The 21,982-nt window shown below is 43.4% G+C and overlaps 1 protein-coding gene across 1 annotated transcript in view; it reads right to left on the reverse strand.

Moving 5' to 3' along the window:
• Positions 1-15,057, reverse strand: part of KSR2 (kinase suppressor of ras 2) — a 1,792,292-nt gene extending 1,777,235 nt beyond the window's left edge. The window contains exon 1 of the mRNA XM_086943271.1: positions 14,346-15,057. Within this exon, the coding sequence (XP_086799397.1) occupies positions 14,346-14,528 (183 nt within the window). The 5' untranslated portion in view covers positions 14,529-15,057. The remainder of the gene's footprint in view (positions 1-14,345) is intronic.
• Between the last annotated feature and the right edge of the window lie 6,925 nt (positions 15,058-21,982).

Below are 21,982 nucleotides of genomic sequence, written 5' to 3' on the forward strand. Positions count from 1 at the left end.
ATTGCTCTTGCCTCCTACGATATAATATCCAGCTGTAAATGTGTGCCTTTCGCTACATTTTTCAACATCGCTATGAGTCAACAGGGCATTTGCAAAAGCAGAACTATTCAGCATGTATTACAACAGCTATGATTTCTCTGATTTGTCTATGTACCTCACCTCTCATCCTTTACACAATTCTCTCCCATAAAGCATGTCAGTATATGAAACAGACCTTTCGTATTTCCTTAAATTGTCATTTTTTATTATATGTCTCATTTGCAGCCTCCACTAGCCCCATCACTTCACTGGGCCTATAAGAGGAAAAATGCCTCGTATAATCTACTCGTTGTTTTGTCTGACACGTGGACAAATCTGTGTTCTCACCATTGACTAATGTTCTGACGTAATGGATTTTGCCTGAGCTCAGCTACACCCAGATGTGCAGGATAGCGAACAAAAAACCTGTAAATTCTGGTAGATCTGGAAAGGATGCAAACCCTCTGTTGTTGACTACAGTGCAGCCTGTGGTTAGAGGTGAAGTGTAGTTCGGTGGCACTATGTGCTTTTCCAGCTAGCTTGAAAGAGGTCATCAGTTTTATGTAAGTCAGTGGAGTCTAGAAAAATTCCCTGCTCGTTGTTGCACATTGCTCATGAAGGACTGAAGATGGGCAGAGAATAGATCAACCAGTTCCTTTGCTTAATTGAATTACAAAGAGCAACATATGGAAGGCTGCCTGAAGAGCCTCATTTCAGTTACCAAAGATGGGGTTGAAGTTGCAGTCCATGATTAAGGAGGCCACTAGTGAGAAATATGCAATCGACATGAAATGTTGATGTGTCAAGATATAGATAGTTGAATCAACTTCCTCTCAATCGTTAGTATAAGAGGAGAATTGGAAGGAAAGTAGTTTGATTCCAAAAAGCATGGTATGTGACATGTGGACGCATGCCAGGCAAAACATGAAGTTCCCTTTAGTGGAGCCCGATATGACAAACCCCAAAGTGCAGCTCCTATCCTTTCAGATGCCTGGATATCGCTCCACCCAGAAGCTGGTCATGCGAGCACACAAGGAGTGTGAGATGATCATCTTGCCTACATTTATGTCCAAAGCTAACCCGTGAGGAAAGCATAATGCAGGGCAATGATATGCTGCTAAGTCTGATGCGGAGAGCTTCAAAAGCAACCAAGTACATAATGCTGAGATATCCCTTTGATAAACTGGTGGTTGTATCTTACAGATAGTGTATGCCAGTTTGAATACATACAACATCAATACAATGCTCTTATATATGGCCTACATCTTTGAGACCCTACTTAGAGACAATTTAATGGAGCAATTCAAGAGGAATCAACTGACTGTGCAGAGGAGCAGAGATCCTTGAAGCATTAAGTGTAATGCATGTCTGATGTGTTATTTCACTCCATCAGGGTGGTGATGCTGATGTGCGGTGCAGGAGAGGTTGAATACTGAGTCACTTGGGTTACAGAATAGCATAGAGATTTCAGCAGAAAAAATATGTGCCTACACAAGTCATTCTCTAACCAGGCGCCTTATGGATGCATAGTGAATGCATCAGTGAAGAAGGCACTTTAAGATTATAAGGGGAAATTCTGAGTTAGATCGTCAAAGTTCCCCCTCAACAAAGCTGCAATCATACAAGTAATCTGGAATATCTTCAAGTAGAATGAGAAGCATGTTCATGTCAGATGTCTGGGTAACAAGACTATCTCAGAAAGATAGCAGACTGATTTTTCTGTGTCACCGTGGGAAATAGCTCACAAGATGACACTATGGCCAATCAAGACAGATCAAGACAGATCAGTGTGCTACTTTAGCAAAATATATGAGACATATTGAACAGGCAGGCATGTATGTTGGTACCAGAAGCATAATAGTGTTTTGGGTGCTATTCTTTAGTTTTTCTGGTGGAGAACACATCTAAGGGCTTCACTTGGCTGTGGCTTTGACAAGAGTGATTCAATTTCTTAAGTTTCACTTCAAACTGGAAAACATATTGATAATTATTATAGTGCAATGGGAAGAAAACCTGCAGTATGAATATGACCTATCCTGATTCAACCAGTTTACGTAGAGATTGCTCCAGTTGTTTGTGCAATACTGATAATACCAGTATGTAGTCCTGTAAGTTTAGCTTGTAGGTTGTGCCAAGTGTTTTCCAACTGTCAGTGCTTCTTAGCTTGACCTTATCTCAGTGATTGGTTAATTCACTTCTCCTTGTGCAGCCAGTCATTTGAGTTTATACAGAGTTTGTGAACCTTGCAAAGTTTTGATTTTCATTGACCCTAAAAATAATGGAAGATTACTTTTAGATGGGTGATGAGATGGTATTTCCGTCTATGATGAGAAAAAAGAACGTGTTAATTGACTTTCTTATAGTAACAGTGAGTGTCTGGTAGCACCTGGCTTACCTGGCAGGGGTATTTGGTAGCTTTGAAGCCCTGGTGTCAAGGTCATCAGTCACTTGAATTATGGCACAGAACAACCAATGAGAAGGAACTATAGGCTCAATAGTTGTGTGGCTGTACATCAAATTCCTTACTAACACACTCCTGAGTTAAAGGTAATAACCCATTATCAATTGCATTCCTCATCTCATTAACATTGATTTTTGTTAAGTTGGCTCAACTTACTGGTGAGCTTTTAAAGGGGGATTATGGGTGTTCTTTCAGAGCTAAACTCTCTATGAGCTGTTTTTTTTCAATTTACAGTGCAGTATCTCATTGCTTCTTACATATGTAAGTCTGGTGGGACCTTATCATTTACAATTGCATTGAGGGGAACTAATACCTTCCTTTTTATTGGTGTCTCTAGGAGGCAAACTTAAAAACAAATAATTCTTGCTCACAAGGTTAGAAGAATGGGTCTTAGGAAATAAACTCCCACTTTTAGAACAAGGCGGTTTTCGTAAAGGGCATTCAATGACGGACCACGGCCTTGCATTATGGGCTTCCATTAAACAATATTTAGAAATATACCAGAGTTTGTGCAGTTTTGTTGATTTCCACACGGAATTTGATAGGGTGGACAGGGGAAAAGTATCAGTTAAACCCTGCAGTTGGAAGGCCCCGAGCGACCTGTTTCGCCTATTTAGGCATTGCATACCGCAAATTGGACACAGGTGGAGATGGATGAGTCGGTGGATTAACTGAAAAATTAAAATCAACAATGGCGTTCGACGAGGCTGTGTGTTAGTCAAGATCCTTTTTTGTCTTTATGCAGCTGATCTCCCCATATGTCTGAGTAAAACAAACTCTTATTTCCCCCGAAATTATTATTCTAGATTATACTACGAGAAGTCGCCCGAAAAAAACTGGACACAGTGACAGAATTTGTGCAATAAACCACGTGAGAATGAATTTGGGCATCACAAAGGTCTTTATTTTTTTTTAAAACATACCCACTTTTTTGGGGTACATTACCAACATGAAAATAGAACAAGTCACATCCTATAAATAAATATCCAGGGTTGTCCTTTAATGCCAAACTGAATTGGAACCGTCATGGGCAGGATATAAGTTTAAGAGCATTGTACAGGAGGCTTTTTTTCTTTAGTTTTTCTCCCGAAGTTTTATATAGCGCAAACTTGACCCGAAATCGGGTATGGGAGCGCTTTACATGAGGACCAGTTGCATTACATGAGTACACATTCATTTTTGTTAAGCACGGGTAGAGGAATGTATGACGTTACAATGCATACATTCACAACGCATACCATCACAACGAAACTTTTACAATGCAGGATCCATCACAACACATGCCATTACAATGCATGCCATTACAACGCAGATACTATTACAACGCATGCCATCACAACTAAGTATAAGTAAGTATATAATTTGATTAATATTAATTTAAATGTAATGTAATTACAATTTTTAAAAATAATTTCATTAAATTTATTTTAATTTTTAATTAATAAAATATAATTTACTATTCTAAATCCAGGGGGGTATAATAGTAGGGTAAGTGTTGGATAGTGTAGGGGTAAAAATTACTATTCTAACTCCGGGGGGGTGTAATAGTAGGGTAAGTGCTGGATAGTGTAGGGGTAAAAATTACTATTCTAACTCCAGGGGGGTGTAATAGTAGGGTAAGTGCTGGATAGTGTGGGGGTAAAAAATAATATTCAAACTCCAGGGGGGTGTAATAGTAGGGTAAGTGCTGGATAGTGTAGGAGTAAAAATTACTATTCTAACTCCAGGGGGGTGTAATAGTAGGGTAAGTGTTGGATACTGAACAAGGAGTTTAATTAAAATAGATTTAATTTTAATTATTTAATTATATTAATTATTTTAAGAAAATTAATTTAAAAAATGGTAATTACATTGACATTAAATTAATATTAATACAATTATATACTTAACAATATTTAGGTTGTAATGGCATGCGTTGTAATAGCATCTGCGTTGTAATGGCATGCGTTGTAATGGCATGCGTTGTAATAGATCCTGCATTGCAAAAGTTGCGTTGTGATGGTAGTGCATTGTAAAAGTTGCGTTGTGATGGTTGTTTCCTCGGGGGAGAGTAAGTGATTTGCCCAGAATCAAAGCATGTTGAGCGTCATTGCCGAGACGCGTACCCGGTTCCTCAGATTTGAGGTGGACCGCCCTCGCCGTTAGGCTACATCCTCTGGTATGGGAGTCCATCATTTTCACCACTTTTATATACATTTTTGCACAAGATTTCTCCCTCAGCTTTGTACTTGACCGGGGTAATATGTATACATAAGGGAGACATTTCAGATCCTTTGGAAACGGTTTGTATAAAATGTGTTTAAATCTCCAAAAAGGGTCTGAATTGAAGTTGACCTCTGAGGCATATATGGCAAAAATATGTTTTTTTTAATTTTCAAATAACCTCACTCGGCCGGATATTCCAGAAATAATAGGTTAGGTATGCTGGATTTAAGCACAGCTTTTTTTGCAGTTTTATATAGAGGGAACTAGACTGAAAGGTATCAGAGTGCTTTAAACGAGAACAAGTTGCATTACAGACGGACACATTCATTTTTAGGCTAGGGGAGATTAAGTAATTTGCCCAGAATCATAGGATGTTTGAGCCTCCTGCCAGCTTCAAGGTCGGATGCTCGAGTTAAAATGGGCTGGAGCTCTCAAGAAGAGAGTACAAAAACTCAAAGCTCATATATTACCTGCAGAGGTTTTTGCCATTTGGGAGCTGTTGCCACACAATAAGTTATTTCGGGAAGCTGCTTGGATTCTGTCCTATCAGAAAGATAAGGAGTATCTATCTCAGAAGTCCTCAATCCAAATACCAGTGTCTTCCCTGGGTAGCCCAGATACATACCCATATCTCTAACATTAGCCGGATCCTTTACTTCATATGGTAATAATAAAGTAATAATAAAAATTACATCAGGCCTTAATCATTTCATAATTATTCCTTTTCTGGCTGAAAAAATAAAGGGAAACAAGAGATACTGTTTATGCACTTCATAAAAGAAATGTAATATTCTTCATGTATTGGTTGTCCTCTTCTTTTTATTTCAGCAACAGACATTTTTAAGACTTTTATTTTTTAAATATGGTGCATTGTTTTGTACTCTTGCAATTGGCGTTATAATGAGTATCCGCTGTCTTGATGAAATTGTGGGCATGGGGTATGTTTTATGATCTTTGAGAAATTTGGGCAGTCATGAATTAAGATTTTTATATAAGGTGAATGGCATTTACCAACTCCAGCATAAACGAGCTTTCTCTTGAGAAGGTAGTGAGGATGAACTTTTTATTGCCATCGTAATTGCCAGAAACTTTGGCTTACCAGAATGACTAGGTAATTCACGACATCTTGGGTACCAAGCTATTAGAGTTTGTGTTCCTTAGTACTCGAGCTTTAAAAAGTTTTAATTGATGCCATCATAAGTCTCAGCATTATTGAAGATTCCTTCCATATGAGTGTTGGGATGCTGGAGTACAGAATTCCAGGACTACGAAATGATAGTCTCTGTGACATCCGTGATGCATGAAGAAATCCAATGTTGGTGTCAGTCATTAAATCTTGAGACAGGAGAACTTTTCACTACTGAAGGTGGCGATTACAGATGGTATGAATCTTAGCTAGAGAGAAACTTTGGACTTTTTTGTCAGCCTTGTGGGAGTGTTTGATCTGACAGGGCAGAATCATCTATTTGGAAGATTTGGATGATGGACCAGGCAGTATTAAATCTACAGACAAGATTGGTGGTGGAATTACTGACTTTCATGAACACCGTGAGAACATTATGACAACAATGAGGTGTAAAGGTCACCCCCTCCCAGAGAACTGTCAGCCCATACTTAAAATGGGTTGATGTTAGCTTGTTGTCTCTCAAAAGTGCCTCCATTTGAAGGGTGAATAATCAGGTGCTGGACCATGTCAGTCATGTTTCCCAAATCCTGCAGGATTTCTTTTTCTGAAAGCAAGTGTTTCAGGGGTTTTGCTGGATATGTGGGTCCTCACGATGGATCACTTTGCCACTAAAAATGTTCTTTGTGTTTTGCTCTTGGATCCTGAATCTTATGCTTAGGGATGGAGGCTAGAAAGCGGTCAGTCCCAGTTCCTTCTATTACTATTTAAGCTATTTAAGCTCTCCTCTCCGGTTAATATTTTTGAGATTCAAATTTACTGACAAGGTTGTTGCGCCTTAAAGGAATACAGGAGGTCTATTGCAAATTGAGTTTGCATGCATATGTTGTAATTTATGTATACAATAAACTTATTGAACCTTCTACTGCCTACTTCGTAATAGCATATCTATTTATATTTTTAGACTTCGTGTTCAGGAATGGAAACAATATTTATGCTGGGCTTAAACTAGAATCCTGTATGTTTTGCTCATTTGATTCACAAATGTTTTGCATTAATCTGAAGGTGTAACAGGTAGCAAAGTGAGCATTTCATAATACTTTGTAAGGTGTAGATAATGATGTCCGAACCTCCAGTGGAGACAATGTGAAGAGGCTTCGCTTTAAATTCCTTTGTTTACAATATCATTTTAGTGAAATGTTACAATTTATAGAAAATGCAATACAATCACATTGACTCCTGCCATGCCTTCACCATACACATATAAAATAAACGTTTGCACTTCTAGAGCGCCCTGGATGGAGGGGAGCCACCTTGTATCTATAAGAGACAATATTGTTAGTCATATGGAGAAAAGTAAGCTTGGGTTCCAGTCTTAGTGGCCAGCCCACAACTCGTTCAGTATTGATAACAATCCATACCAAAAGCGCTTCAGTACAGGGCTGCACCGAATGGTGTGTAGGAAATCACCCTCCTACCCAGGAGCGGTCCGTGCCGGTAAGAGTGATGGTGTCGTGAGGCCGGGTGGGGGGGATTTCGAGGGATGATGCTGAGGGAAAATTAAATAAATAAATAATTTTCCCTCCTCATCGTCCGTCGGAATCCCCCTCCACCCAGCCCCACCGCAGTTATCTGCACGCACCACGGTTGCTCCTACCACCCATGCCTAAGGCAGTCAGGGGAAGGGACTCTCCCAAGGCACATCATCTTAAGGGGAGTGACATAAACCCTGTACGGTAACCTCAACTGTATAAATCTAAATTGCATAGCAATGACTGACACTATGGAGGTCATCCTCGCAACCCTCCTATCATCTTCTGACAGGGGTAAGTGATCTCTCTCCCATGCTACTCCAAATAGGTCAAGAGTATCAGGCAAGTTATTCACTATGGTATGAGGAATTGAAAATATCTGTTTGTGCCCAATCTTGCCCCTGATCAGTTGAGCCTCCAAGGGGTTTGACTCTGGGAGCTCCTTCCTTCTAGTTCCTGATAAGTGGGTCTAGGGCATATAGTGGTAGTATTGCTGAATATGCAAATGAAAGGAGGCCTGCAACTGTTCAAAGGAGACCATATGGGTTCCCTGCATTTCATCCCCCAACGTGGAGGCATCTACCAAATCACAACCCCAAAAACCTTAAGGGTCGCAGTGTCCCCCAAAGCAGCACCCGGCCCACAGCGGAGGCCCCCTGGTAAGTCTCTTGTGCCACCTCAGGTCATCAACGGCGGAATACGGCCACTGTATAGATAATGAAGAAAGTGAGCATCACCCAAAGTCCACCTTCCAGTGGCAAAGGCAGGGTCTGATGGCAGGGAACATAACCAATAATCAGTCACTGAAGGATAATATGCTACTCCGAAGCCCCCGTCAAACAGTGACTTCATCACACTTACTCATTACAATCCCAGGTTACCAGACCACAGGAAGCTCCAGAGCAATGACATTATTCGTTTGAAGAAGGGGTGAGGGATTTTGAATGGGTAATTTTGCAATTGCTCAATAAGCCATGGGAGTGACACTATTTTAAAAATGGCTTCTCTTCCCAAGAGAGAGAGAGGAAGGGGAGACCAAAATGAGAGGTAAGCCTGCATCCCAGAGACCTGATTCAGGATGTTATGTTCCCAGTTTCTACTACCATCAACAATTATGTAAGACACAAGATATTTAATTTATCAGCTGACATTATTAAAGTCACGTATGTTGCCATCACCATTGGTCTCATCACTTGGCCTACAACTTTCAAATATCACCAACATGGGACCATGGTCCCTCTAAATGGCACTCTTTCAACCCTACTGACGAACAGGAACCAATTCTCTACTATCCCTCCACTATCCTTCTCAAACCAAATAACTGACTAACATATCCACCACTCAAATTACTTCCCTATTTCACTATACTAATTCACCACGAATCCTTCATGGATTCCGGAGTTGTTTGCTACTCGCCGAAAAAGTGCTTCAACAACCCATGACGGGGAGCAAGCGCTATGTAAAGGCAATTACAATATAATACAATTCAAATAGTTTTGATCACCATCAATGAAAAAGCTACCAGGGTACTTTAATCAAGATTACTATTCTCAGCACCTTTAGAGATAGGGGCTGAGGGTGGTGCTTCAAGTAAGGAAGAGTCTTAAAGCATACAGATTTCCTCATTCTTATGTTACACTAATCGGCATGATCCCTCTGGGCATCTTCACATTATAAGCAACAACAGAAGTTAAAAATTACATCATGCATACTTTGCCCCAGGACATCACGGGACTGACCTCAGTTCCGTATATCATCCTATTTGGTACTTGGGAGCTAAGTGAAGCGCTATATACATGCAATTGCAATACTATGCAAAACGTTAACAGGGCCCTGTCTACACTGTGGTCTGGCGCTGCCTACATGACCCTTGAGACCAAAGGTAGCAAGGGCAGTTCCAAAGAAACAATATTGCAAGCCAGCACCTGCTACCGGACTAGAAATCAGTTGCAGACTTCAAAGAGAAGATAATAACAATAAGAAAAAAAAAGAATGTGCACCCTGGGAAGGTAGTGCCCACTAAATAGCCCTAATGAACACAACCACAAACAGACCACAAAAGAAACTGCCTCTCAGATATGTAATACTCATACTCTCCGTGTTGATTTATACGTTAGGCACTCCCCACCCCACTTTCAAGTCTGCTCCAGAAATGCTTACTTGCTATTTCCACCGATCACGTTCAAAATAAATTTCTGTAATGCAACTCCCTTCCACCCCGACCCCTTTTCTCTCTTGTTTTGCATACAGTGACTTGAACCTCGTGGTCTCGCGCTGCCAACCCCAGGCTCCTACATATCTCGTGGAAATGTAAACGCCTCTGCCAGCATCCCCACCTCAGTGACGCGATGGGGGCGGAGCACCTTGCAACCACCTGCAGAACGCGTAGCCACAGTCCAGCCACTGCAGCTGCTTCACTTCTCAGGGCCACGCCACACGGCTGCATATAAACAGACCCGCGTCCAGGCGGGAGCAGAAAGGCACCGCATGGATTGAGACACTGAAAATCAAGCGCAGAGGAGGGGGGGCTGGGAAGGCGCGAATTATCACCAGTTTGGCGGTATAGCCAAACTACAAGAAGCAAGGGGTGCTGGTGTGGTGCAACGCCATTGATTATAGGAAGATTACAACAGGTGCGAGGGCACTGATTTATTATGACTAGTGTGAGGTACTGGCAACATTAGCACCAGAGGGGGAACTGGGAAGTACCATGCAGTTAATACTGAGTAAATTACCACAGGAAAAGGGGTACTGGCAACTACCAAGGGTGTGGAGGTGTGAGAAAAATGTAACAGGCGCATGCGGAGAACTGAATTATCAATTTATCATCACTGTTGTAGCATTTACACAGCACTTCATACCCCCATTTAGTGCTCTGAAGTGCTTTTTCGGATGGGTAGCATCACTCGCAGTCTAAAGCGTGTGGGATGGAATTATCACCACATGGAAAGTTGCTACCAATGACATTGAAGCCTTGAGAAAGTCGAAGGATGAATTCCAAGTTTGTGCGACGTAACAGGTGGTGGCTGATCAGAAAGAAAAGAATAAAAGAAAGAGAAGATTTCTAAAACTGTGTTTATAATGTGTGTATACTAGCATTGGTATTTCATTTTACTCTACAGACGTGTGCTGAGAATTTTGTGAATACTACAAGGAATCCCCCCTCTTCAAAGGTTGGCAGTAGGTATAAATATTGGACCTCCAAAGCCACTCATCAAAACATTTCAGGACCTCTGGTCATTACAGAAGGACTGGCCAGCTACCAGATGAGTGGCCTGCTGCTACCAGAGGACTACACTTCTGCTTGAGGAATGCCTTGCTCTTTGATAAGCAAGACTAGACTTGCCCCCTTCATCCCCGGCTAACCTGAGGGACTCCAGGGTTCAGTTGGCTGACTCCCTGCCTGAGTGTCGGGGACACAGCAAGCTTCAGAGGCCTCCCTGCAACTGCCCAGTTGACCTGCTGCACTGGAGATGCAACTGGAACTGCCTGAGCCCTTCCTGGCCTCTACTGAAGTGAGTTCCTTACCGCCAAGAGGTGCCTCCTCAGGTCCTGAACCCTTGGCTGCCATTCATTGAGCTCCTCCTAAAAAGAAAGGCGAAATCCTGATGTGTTGTCTCTTCGTGACTGCGACTGGGCCAATTCACATGAGACTCTGCCACCCCTGACAACCCCCAACGAGAAGCTCTAGTGAAGCTCAATCTTCGAGTTACAATGCCCGCCAGCAACGTCAGTCAGCGAGAGATCTGCACCTCTAGCTACAGCAATGACAGCCCATGGTGAGTGTCAACTTGAAGGTCCAAAGCAACAAGCTTTCTGCTTTGTATAACCTTGTACCCTTTTTAAATGAAATTTGATTAATGTAAAAATGTATTTTTGAATATACACACCTGTGTTTTAAATCTTTCTTTGATAATTGTGACTATATGTGAATTAGAAATTGATTTAGAAATTGTGAATCTCAAACTACTTTAATAGAGTTTGTCAAACATTGACTGGAATAATCAGATAAATATTCAAATTGAGCAAAACCCTTGTTGGCACATTTACCCGTCAATATGTGTTTACCCAAGCCGTCAAGGGTCAATTGGGTTGCCCATTTACCTTGAAGTACTTGAAGGTCCAGCAATGACCATTGGTGATGCCTGATCAGTTCCTCGCACTACAGCAATGACAGTCCGTGCCACCCGGTTTGCTCTTTACGCAACAGCAACGACCATCCGTTCATGCGTCGCGGCCTCCTCAACCACGAATGGAACACTTCGCCCCAGACTTTGAGAAGGTAACTTTTTCTGTGGAACTAACTGGTCCCTTCATCTAACCCGAACTTCACCACAGTCAGCCTGAATTTCTGGCTTTCACCTTGTCTAGCACAACCAGATGTTTTGTGCTTTTAAGGTTAACCCTAATAAGGATTGTGGTTGTTGCTTGATTGAGGTTTCTATCCCTCTGAATCAATAACTCAATTTCCTACACTATCCTTCTAGAAATTTCTCCCAGAGAACTTCCACTTTTATTATTGGTAGTGAATTACAATTCAGGGTATAAGAAAGACAATGTGGTGAAAGGATATTTACCCTGATTCCATTGCTTAGACTAGGAGAGCTGCATGGCACAGGGGAAATTACCACAGCCAAAGGAGTAGCTAGAAAGGACACAAGTGTTGGATACAGGCAAGTAGGTACCGGAGAAAATGCACTGTAGTAGGAACTTGGAAAATGGCCACTTGAAGGGGATACGTGGAAATTTACCACTGATGAGCTGAGTAAGATAATAAATAAAAGGCAAGGAGTACAGATTAAAATATCATTAGCCAGGGTTGCTGGGATGATTTTACAGAGGATGTATGGTACCTTGGAAATTAGCCAAAGACAGTGTTAACTCTGGAAAGGAAATAACTGCAAAGAAGGGTTGGCAAAATAAAAAAATTCAAACAAGTAAAATTTAACAAACAAATGCCCTATAAGCAAAAGGAAAAAGATAAAAAAGTAATCACGCATTTAAATAACTCAGGAATGGGAAAAAAAATTTAATGGAGAAAAAGTTGATGAATATGTCCTAGAAGGCGGACAAGGTTGATGTGTGTGTCTCAAGGCAAAGGCCACATGGTATATATGTGTTAAACAAATAAGAGATAGGTGGAGTGCTTGGTGTAGTACCAACGAGGGATAATTACTGGACTGCATTCCAGTCCATCATTTTTGTACACCATTGCACCTTAAACAGGAGCCAGTCATATACAAACCAGCCTTGGCCCAGTTCCAATAGAAACAGCCCATCCCAAACTGCCAGGTCAGGTACCCCCAGAACTGGAACACAAGCAAACTCATGATACATATGCTACAAGACAATGGGTGCAGGACATTTTTTATAAGCAGAGCAGTGCAGTCAAAATGTGTGCTGCATATGTAAAACGTACCAAGAATAAAGGGTGCAAGGAAATGGGTGCTAAGTGCAAATAATGCACTTTGTGAAAGAAGTGCAAGAAACTTCGCTGCAAATACGGGGATCAGTAAAAATGCCATTCTCTGTACCCTGCAGCCAAGCACTATGAATGAATGAATGAATGAATATATTTTATTGTATCAATTAACAAAAATTGTTACAAAAAGTGTCCTATAAAATATCCACAAAGCTTGCTTGCTACAGTAATCATCGTTAACTGCTACAAATTTGGGTGCACTAGATCCTGTAAAGCAAATCATAAAAATACAGCTCATATATAATAAAAACATTAAAACCCATGTATCAATTTATAAATTCAAGGCATTCAAAGGCCTATTTTGGAATAGAGATTCCAACAAAGTGCAAAATAGATACAGCTTGTCGCAGCGTGCAAATCAAAGTCTGGGCATGCCCAAAGTGCAGTCTTGAAGTTCTAAAGTGCAAGGTACGTTACTTAAACGTTCTTTAACTGTGTGTGCAAATTTGGCAAACATAGCCAAGCACTATGTGTAAGGTAAGCAGCTCTAAAGAGAAATAAATCACATTTAACTATTGATCCCAGAGTGCAAAAAAAGCGAGAAAGATTCCCCATGTAAATAAACGCATTACGAAACTTCAGATATCCCAAATCTCAATAATACTAATAACAATAATATAATCTCAAATCTAAAGAAATTCATGCCACTTGTAATGGGGATAACCGCCTCCTTACACTCTGACGTCTCTTTTGACCTAGACACCCACAGTGCTGGATGTGGCTGCCGCCAGCACGTGAGCAGCACCCCAGGCGCACATGTTCATGGCTTAAGAAGGTGGAGTAGGGTGGCCAAGTCATGACGGGGCTTGTGCTCATCACCCCATGTAACCTTTCCCTGTACTTTTGCCTTTCATAGCCCCTTTGCTTGATATTGAAGAAGGCCTTCGAATACAATGACTGATGCCTCATGCTTCAAATGGCTAGAGACTTGAAACCTGAAGAGTGGATCTAAAGGGGATGTTTTAAAAGAAACAGTAAACACCAACATAAAGTTTCCATGTATTCCTTTCGACGAACTTCATAATACCATTCACTTTTCGGAGAGCGCACCACTGACTTGTATCTTGGTAATGGTATTCAAATGACAGGTAATTTGTACGAGACCCATTGCTTTGCTACTCGTATCGACCGCAGTATGATGAAAAGTTGAGTTAGTTCTGCAAGTTTTCGAACTTGTACCCTCCAATGTGCACCCAAATCTTTGCAGCAGGTGACCAACCCAGCAAGTTATCCCCCTAGCAGACGGTGTGCCAGTAAGTCCCACACAGCGCCTCGAGTACATCCTAGGTGTCGTGTGTACCTGTGATACAGAGGCTGTGTGTGCAGAGGGTAGCCCCATGCAATGCCACGAGTACATGTAATATAGGCTTAATGTGTGATAATGGTGCCCCAAGTCACCCCGCGAACACTTGTATAGCGATTCGATGTCATGTGTGTGCACATCAACCAGTGCAGCGCTGCTGGTACTTGTGACACAGAGGCACCTCCATGCAGCGCCAAGAGTACTTAGGCGCGCTGACCTACCTCTAAGGTGCGGATCTCCTTCTGGGTCAGGTCGTTGGAAGTGGCACACTTGGTCCGCAGCCCCTCCAGGTTTGAGATGCTGATGTCGATCATGTTCTGCACAAGCTCGCACTGCTGCAGGGCTTTCTGCAAACTCAGGGGCTGTGGCAGCTCCTCACTCCGAGGCAGGTTTTCGTCGTCCATGGCTGGGCCCGCGCCGTCCTCGGCCACCCAAGTGTCCGCGCCGTTCTCACACACCCACGGGCCCGCACCGATCTCGCCCACCCGGGGGGCCTATAAATACAGTGAACGCCAGATATGCTCCTAACAACCCTTAGAAAAGAGCCATATAACAGGCCTCAGTGCGAGCAATACAAAACCGCAGTCATAAAAGGGGGGGGGGGGTGTTGAGGAAGCGCCCCCCTGCATGCAAGTATCCTCTCCCCAGCCGATGACACCCCCCTCTCCCGAAGTGATGTGAATTCCAGTTAATAATATGCGCCTTTTCAAGTGATACCCCTTCCCTAACTACTGATGATGATGCTCCTCCCCTTTTAAGTGATGCTGTTTCAGTCTTGGAGGTAGTGCTGCCCTCCCCTTTTCCAGGTGATGCTACCCCTAACAGAAGATACCGGTTCACTTGGAGATTCTGCCCCCTCGGGGGACGCGGTGTTTCTCTGACAACGCAAGCTCACCTTCCCTGAGACCCTGTGTAAAACCAGCCCCCGCCCCCAATTGACGCAGCGCCCAACAGGTGATGCTCGCCTTTACTCTGTACTCCTACCTCCCGGGAAGAGCTAGGACCCCGGAGCAGTCTGTTGCTCCGATGATGTCGCCCCCTCGGTAACCGTGCCCACCTGGTGTTACGGAGCCCCCTTATAATAATGCTGCCTTTCAGTGTCCCAGGTGATGCCCCTTCCCTTTCACGTGATATTACCCTCTGTGGCCACAGGTGACAGACACCTCCCCCTGGATGATGCCCCTCTATGCCACAAGAGTGCTACTGCACCCCTTTCAACAGATTCTGCTCTTTTATACCACAGGAGATGTTAAGCCAGGACAGAATATGTAATGTTGAGCTCCTGTGAGAAGATGCTACTCTATGTGCTCCAAGTGATGTGCCCACTCTATGTACCAGGTGATACTGTGTTTTGGTCAGGTGCTGTCCGCCCCCTGTAACGATGCCCACGCTCAGTGCCCCAGGTGGTGCTGCCCTACCACCCCTGTGCCCCAGGCAAGACCCTCCCTCCCAGGTGATGCTGAGTCGCCCAGCGACACAACTGCCCCTTGTTCCAAGTGACGCTGCCCTCCTCAATTATAATTTCCAGCCCTCCAGGTGATACTGCCGCCACCTTTCTAGCCCCAGGTGATACCGTGCTCCCTCTCCGGTGGTGCCCAGCCCCCTCCTCCCTTCGAAGACGCAGGTGGCGCTGCCGGTGCTGATGCTGCGGGTTGCTCGCTCGCCTCTCTATTATTCCCGTGCCCGCCGCTCCGAGGGCTCTTAAGCGCCCGGTCTGCCGGTCCCAGATCTCCGTCCTGCGTCCCTCATCGCGCTGCCGCCGCCCGTCGGCCGTCCCCGGCTGCCGCATCCCTCCCCGCAGCCTCTCTCCTCCTCACCGACATCTTGCCTGTCAATCAGGGCGCGCGCGCCCGGCTGAAATAGAGAGAGCGGCACGAGCCTAGCCTTTCAGTACGGGATCGCGCGCCAGGTTAAAGCGCGCGCAGCACAGGGCAGTTACTGCTGAATAGGGGGAGTGGGCCGGTAGGGACGGGGGTGGGAACAACGTGCGGAGGGGTTCGAATAGGCTGCGCGCGCCCGAACAATTCACTACTGCTCCTAGACGCAGAACAGGGAGATGCGGGGGGGATCTCGCGAGAGCGGAGGCTCCAGTAGAAATAAAGGCAGGTGATGCGCACACAGCAGGTGTAATGCTTGTGCCTAGGCAGGGCAAGGAGCCCCTTCGCTGCTCACTATTCCCTTCATCGCGTACGGGTTCAGTGAACTCATGTACATGTAAACTGTACATTGCGAGCAGTTGAGCTCTCGTGAATGTTATTTGTACGGACAGTGGGTAACGATTTCTACTGCACCGTATTGAGTATTGGAGAGGAAAACGATAGAACCAATGTATGACAAAAGGGGCTTCTGTGAGACATCAGGAGCACTTTATTGAAAACACGTATTCGTTGTGTAATTTAGCCTATACTTAGAAAAAAGTGACTAGTGAAGAAGCAATTGTTATAGTACAGCGATATGGCCGTTGGCACTAAAACGAGGGAGCTTCGTCGTCATAGGACAAGGAGCATTGCACTGTAAATCATACAAATGCAGAGTCTCACATGCCATACAGTGGGATCATCCCGTGCCCCCATCGTTATATGCCGACACATAATCTTTAACACACCCGAACTGCCACCATTTAACAATGCTCTACAGCGTCGTTTCAAAAATTAGGCAAGCCATCAGAATCTCTGGAGTTGGAAAACATTTGCTCCGGGAACCCATGCATTTAGGGGCAAGGTGTGGCAGAGAAAATGGTGGGGAGACACAAGGGGCGGAGTTTGAAAAGCAGAATCTGAAAGTGAGTCAAGCCTATGTCATTATCTGCTTGCCGTTTTTCTGGAGCTGTCGTGGGTTCCTTTTCTCTTCAATAAAGCAACTTTCAAGAAACACATTTGCAGTCTTAGAAATTTCTTTATTGGATCATTCTACATCAGCTTACACATAAAAAAATCCTGCTGCACAGAAAATGGCAACCAGGACAAATGTGATAGTAAAGTCATAATGAGACTGTATTTTAAAAGATCTTACTTGGTTAAGGCAAATGCTGGAGAGTTCTTTGTGTGCTCAACAATTTTAAAGGGATTATAATAGCAGTGAGATAACTCTGGTGGATAGTGCAGTTCAGGGAGAGTTCTGTGTTTTGTCCAATCACAGTTTTAACTCATAAATTAGTATAGATGGTTAACGTGTATTGTATTGCGACTTATATAGCGCACGTATCACCCGAAGGCATCAAGGCGCTTGCCTTGGGAACCCGTCCTGGCTTTTCCCTGTGAGATAACTCCTACTGGGCATCCCCAAGGTGAAAGCCAGGCATCCCGCAGCGGGTGGGCCGCCGTAGTGGAGATTAAGCAGCTATTGCCCAGAGTTGCAGCGTGGGACCCAATGATTAGAATAGGCACCGAGGCGAGAATTATCGAGTCCGTGGACATTTTTGGGTTCAGGACCCTGCCGCGTCGGGAATTGAACCCTGGTCCTGGGCCAGACCTCTGCATCAGGCTCTGCCGCTCTAATCAGTGAGCCACACTTGCCTCCCGCAAAGCACATCATGTAGCATGCAGATCACAAATTTGCATTTTATGTAGATAGGTAAGTAAGCCACTACTTTTGACACTGGGATCATTTTGTTGCTTCCAGTTCATACGTTTCAATCCCTTCAATATATTACAGTGATGTATTTACCAGCATCACGCACTTGCATGCAAACCGTAAGTTAAGAACTCCTACGGGAAATAATAAAGTCTGGTTAGTACAGACAAATTCATACACAGCGTTACATTTTATAACTTGACTTTGTGTTTTTTTGCGACCAGTCGCTCTTAACATAATGTCTACATGTATGGACGGTATGTGATTCCTACACCTTATAATACTGATTATTTTAAGGAACATTTCCTATACATTAATTTACACATTTGTATGATTTATTGTGCCTCTGTGTGTGATGTAAAGTCATCTGAAATCATACACTGGGATGAGCTGCGCTATAAAAGAAGTAACTAAAATAAACTAGAAGGTGAGGTGCCATTTAAATCATTATTAATATAATTACTCATACACATTGCTAAATCTTGTTTTCTTACATTGCATGCACATCTCGGACACAGAGGGTTGAACAAAGTCAAAAAACCTGCCTCCAAGTCATAGTACTTGTAAAGCAGGAAGTTATGTGCCTTTGTTTTCTTCTATTGCATTGGCATCTGGTTGTTAGGCTCCAGATGACTCCCATCCAGGATGATACTTAAATAAAAGAAGGGCTAATGGCCCTTTAAATCAGGCCTCTGTTTGTGCCCGGCTGTAAGTGAAAATAAGAAAGCTCACACGCTGCCTGCAGGTTGCTGCACCGGACAGAAAGTAGATAATGTGCGGGTGCTACTGAATTGAGTCCCGGTGTCGGAAAATGACACCAGAAAAAATGCCAATTTCAGCAAACAAAAATGAAATGTGGGTCAAAAATCAATCTGTCTACTAACTATGCATCTGACACAAGGAGAGTGATGATAGAAGAAATATTTGAGAAAGTGACAGGAAGTCAACAGGATACTTTCCAGATGTGAAAAATACCCATCAGTCCTCGACCGATACCACCCTTATCATCATGTGGGACCCTTCACACCAGGAAGGGTATGCGTTGCCACCACTTGTAAGTTTGATATAAATGTGGGTGCCTCAGTGGGCTATAAGTATGTCGGTATGTAGTGATAACTGTAAAGCAGTGCGTGAGTATAAGTGAAGGTGAAAAAAGATGTGCAAGTGAGTCTAAAATTGGAGAGTAAAGAGGAAAATAAGTTTAATAAGTACCTCTCAACTTCCAAATAAATGAAACCAGTGCAATGATCTAGTAGTTTCAACAAATAACTAATATACATAGTTATGCAGCATATTTTCCTCGGTCAGCCAGATCCCAGATCTAACCAAGAAATTGCTGCTGAAACCGGCATCTGGCACAAGTCCCCTACTTTCCAGCATTGGCCATCAAACAACCCTGGAGATACCTATAAGAAAAATATGCTTGTGCTCCGCTTTGGTGAGGACCTGGCCTGGCAATTCGGGCTGGACTGTATTCATGAGGAGAAGGTTCCAGACTGATTTGCATATGCTCGGTCACTAACTGAGGTGGCATGGTGAGCAAAAGGACACTGGGTTGAGATGCTACCCAGAGTGATTGCCAGTGCTAAGATAAATTGCAAGCATTCCTCTCATTACCTTTGAGTGTTTCATGTACTGCCCTGAGTGACATGGGCAGGGACGTTGCTTCAGGGTGTGTGTTTGAGGTGCAACAACACCACCACCAAATAAGTGCATTTTTGGTTTGGTTGTTGGGTTTGGGGGCCCTAAGTTGGGTTTGCTATCTCTGTTTTGATTTTCTTGTCCAAGAATGAAAGATAAAATAGTGACTTTTGATGTAAACAGGAGAGAGAAGCAGAGATGCCATCTGGAGGCTGAATTTCAAAATGTCAAACAAATATCCTGGAATCAACACTGGCGTCCCTGCTTGTCCAAAATGCATGATCCTAAGCACAATTGTTTTCACAGAGACTTCATTTTTCTTTGTTATCATATAAGAACACTTTTAAATAGTTGAGTTTAGGATGTGTGATGTACAAGCACCTCTTATATTTGATTTAATAGACTGTAATGTTGATCCATCTATAATAAAAATCCATGCCACATTAAGGGTTTACATGACTACTCACTTGCCTCTTAGCACACTAATGGCATTGGCGTTGGGGTGTAAGCCATTAATGTTTCTAAAAACTTTTAATAAATTTTTGTCTATGCAGTTATATAATATGATGTACTAAGGTGAAGCGCTTTTTCATGCTAAAGAAATACACTTTTTAAAATTTTGAAGACATTTTGTCTTAATTTTATATTATGTTTGTTGCACGATATACATGCCAAAAGTTTATATGGGTCAGCTTGTGCCTGGAGTGGTAGAGCCAAGCCAGACCAATGGATCAGCTCTGGCTCGGCTCGCCCTATTTGCCTATGTGCCCTCCTCTATTTGCAACTCGGGATTAGTACTTGGGACCATGAATCACTTGATAAAATGATTTGTAAAAGGAGAGCACTAGAAACACGGAGGCCTGCCCACATGCACTGATTTGACAACGCTACCATCAAGGGTTTTGTAGCAGAGATTAAGAAGAAAGAAGACTGCATGCAGTCACAATACGTTTAAAATAAGTGTTCCTAGGGCAGGGCCTCCCAGATATTGTGTTGTACGTGATCGTAGTCATGAGATTCCTGGAAGACCTACCTGGGCCAGGTGGACGGGAAGGGGAATAGCTTCAGCATGGGTTTGAGATGTGACACTCCTCCAATGCATTCTTGGTTTGGTAGTTGAGTATGGGGTCTCAGAGTCAGACCAGCTATGTCTGTGGCAGTTTGTCTTGTTATTCTCATTACACTAAGAGGTTTTAGCTGGTTAGAGTTTTGGATCTGGATCTTTTACACATATAGTGTTCAGTTTACCAAAAAGAGGAAACTCTGCACCCATAGAAGCAGTCCTTGAGTGGGTGCAAATTTACTACTTTTTGGATTTCACAGACATTGACAGTAGTAGTCTAGGAAAGCTGTACAAGTCTCAAATTTCTAGGCATACTTCTGGCAATCAAAAACCCAAAATTTGATGGGATGAATGCTTGCAAATAGGCTAACTAGTGGCAATCGCTCAGAGTAAAATGTCAACCCATTGTTTTTTGCCCATTGTGCCACTCTAGACAGAAGCCCATTAAATGTAAATCAGTAAGGACTCTATTCCTCATGGAAACAGTCCATTCTGAGCATTGGTCATCTCACTCCTCCAGTCTGCAACCCATTGTTTTTTTACTTGAAAATTTGAGACTCACACCCCCGAATCTCACTAACCGAGCTACGCTCCTGGGCGTGGGTATGACCAGACATGGGCTCAGTGCTCACTGTGTCACTGGAACCAAGCAGTACCCGGCTGATGAGCCCATAATTAGGGCAAAACTGGTCCTGGGTTCCTTGTGTCCCAGTTCATGGAGGACGTGGCCTGGCAGTTAGCACCGGACTGTTCCAATGAGGAGCAGGGTCAAGACTGATTTGCATATGCTCAGTCCAAACTGCGATGGCATGGTGAGCAAAAGAACTTTGGGTTTGGATAGTGCCCTTAGCGATTGCCACTGTCTAAACAAATTTCAAGTATTCCTCCCATCGCCTTTTGTTTTTTATCATGTGCAGCCCTAAGTTGCATGCGTATGTCCATACGAGGGTCCTGTGCTCATTGTGTCACTGGAACCAAGCTGTGCCCAGCTGTTGAGCCTATCCAAAGGGCAAAATGGCCCTGGGTTGCTTGTGTTTACATTCAGGAAGGGCCTGGCACTTCTGAATGGACTGTTCCCATGAGGAGTAGAATCAGGTCTGATGATTTACATATCGCTGGGTCCGAACTGAGGTGGCATGGTAAGCATAAGAATGATGGGCTGGGATGCTCTCCTGAGCAAACACCAGTGGGTAGACAAATTGCAGCATTTCTCCCATCAACTTTTGTGCGTTTCATGTACCACCCTAAGTGGCACGGGTATGCCCAGATGTGGGTTTCATGCTCACTGTGTCACTGAAACCAAGCTGTACCTGGCTGATTATCCCATAATTAGAGTGAAACCAGTCCTGGGTTGCTTATGTTCCGGTTCAGGGAGGCCTGTTCCGAGGAGGAGCAGAGTCAAGACTGATTTGCACATGCCTGGTTTCAAACTGAGGTGTCATGGAGCAAAAGAATGATGGGTTGGAATGCTATCCAGAATGATTGCCGCTGGTTAGACAAATTGCAAGTACTCCTCTCATCACCATTTGTGGATTTCATGAGAGGTGCATAAATGCAAGGAAAATATAAGGACACTTCTGA

Source organism: Lissotriton vulgaris, chromosome 11, assembly GCF_964263255.1.
Source record: "Lissotriton vulgaris chromosome 11, aLisVul1.2, whole genome shotgun sequence".
Classification (NCBI taxonomy): Eukaryota; Metazoa; Chordata; class Amphibia; order Caudata; family Salamandridae; genus Lissotriton; species Lissotriton vulgaris.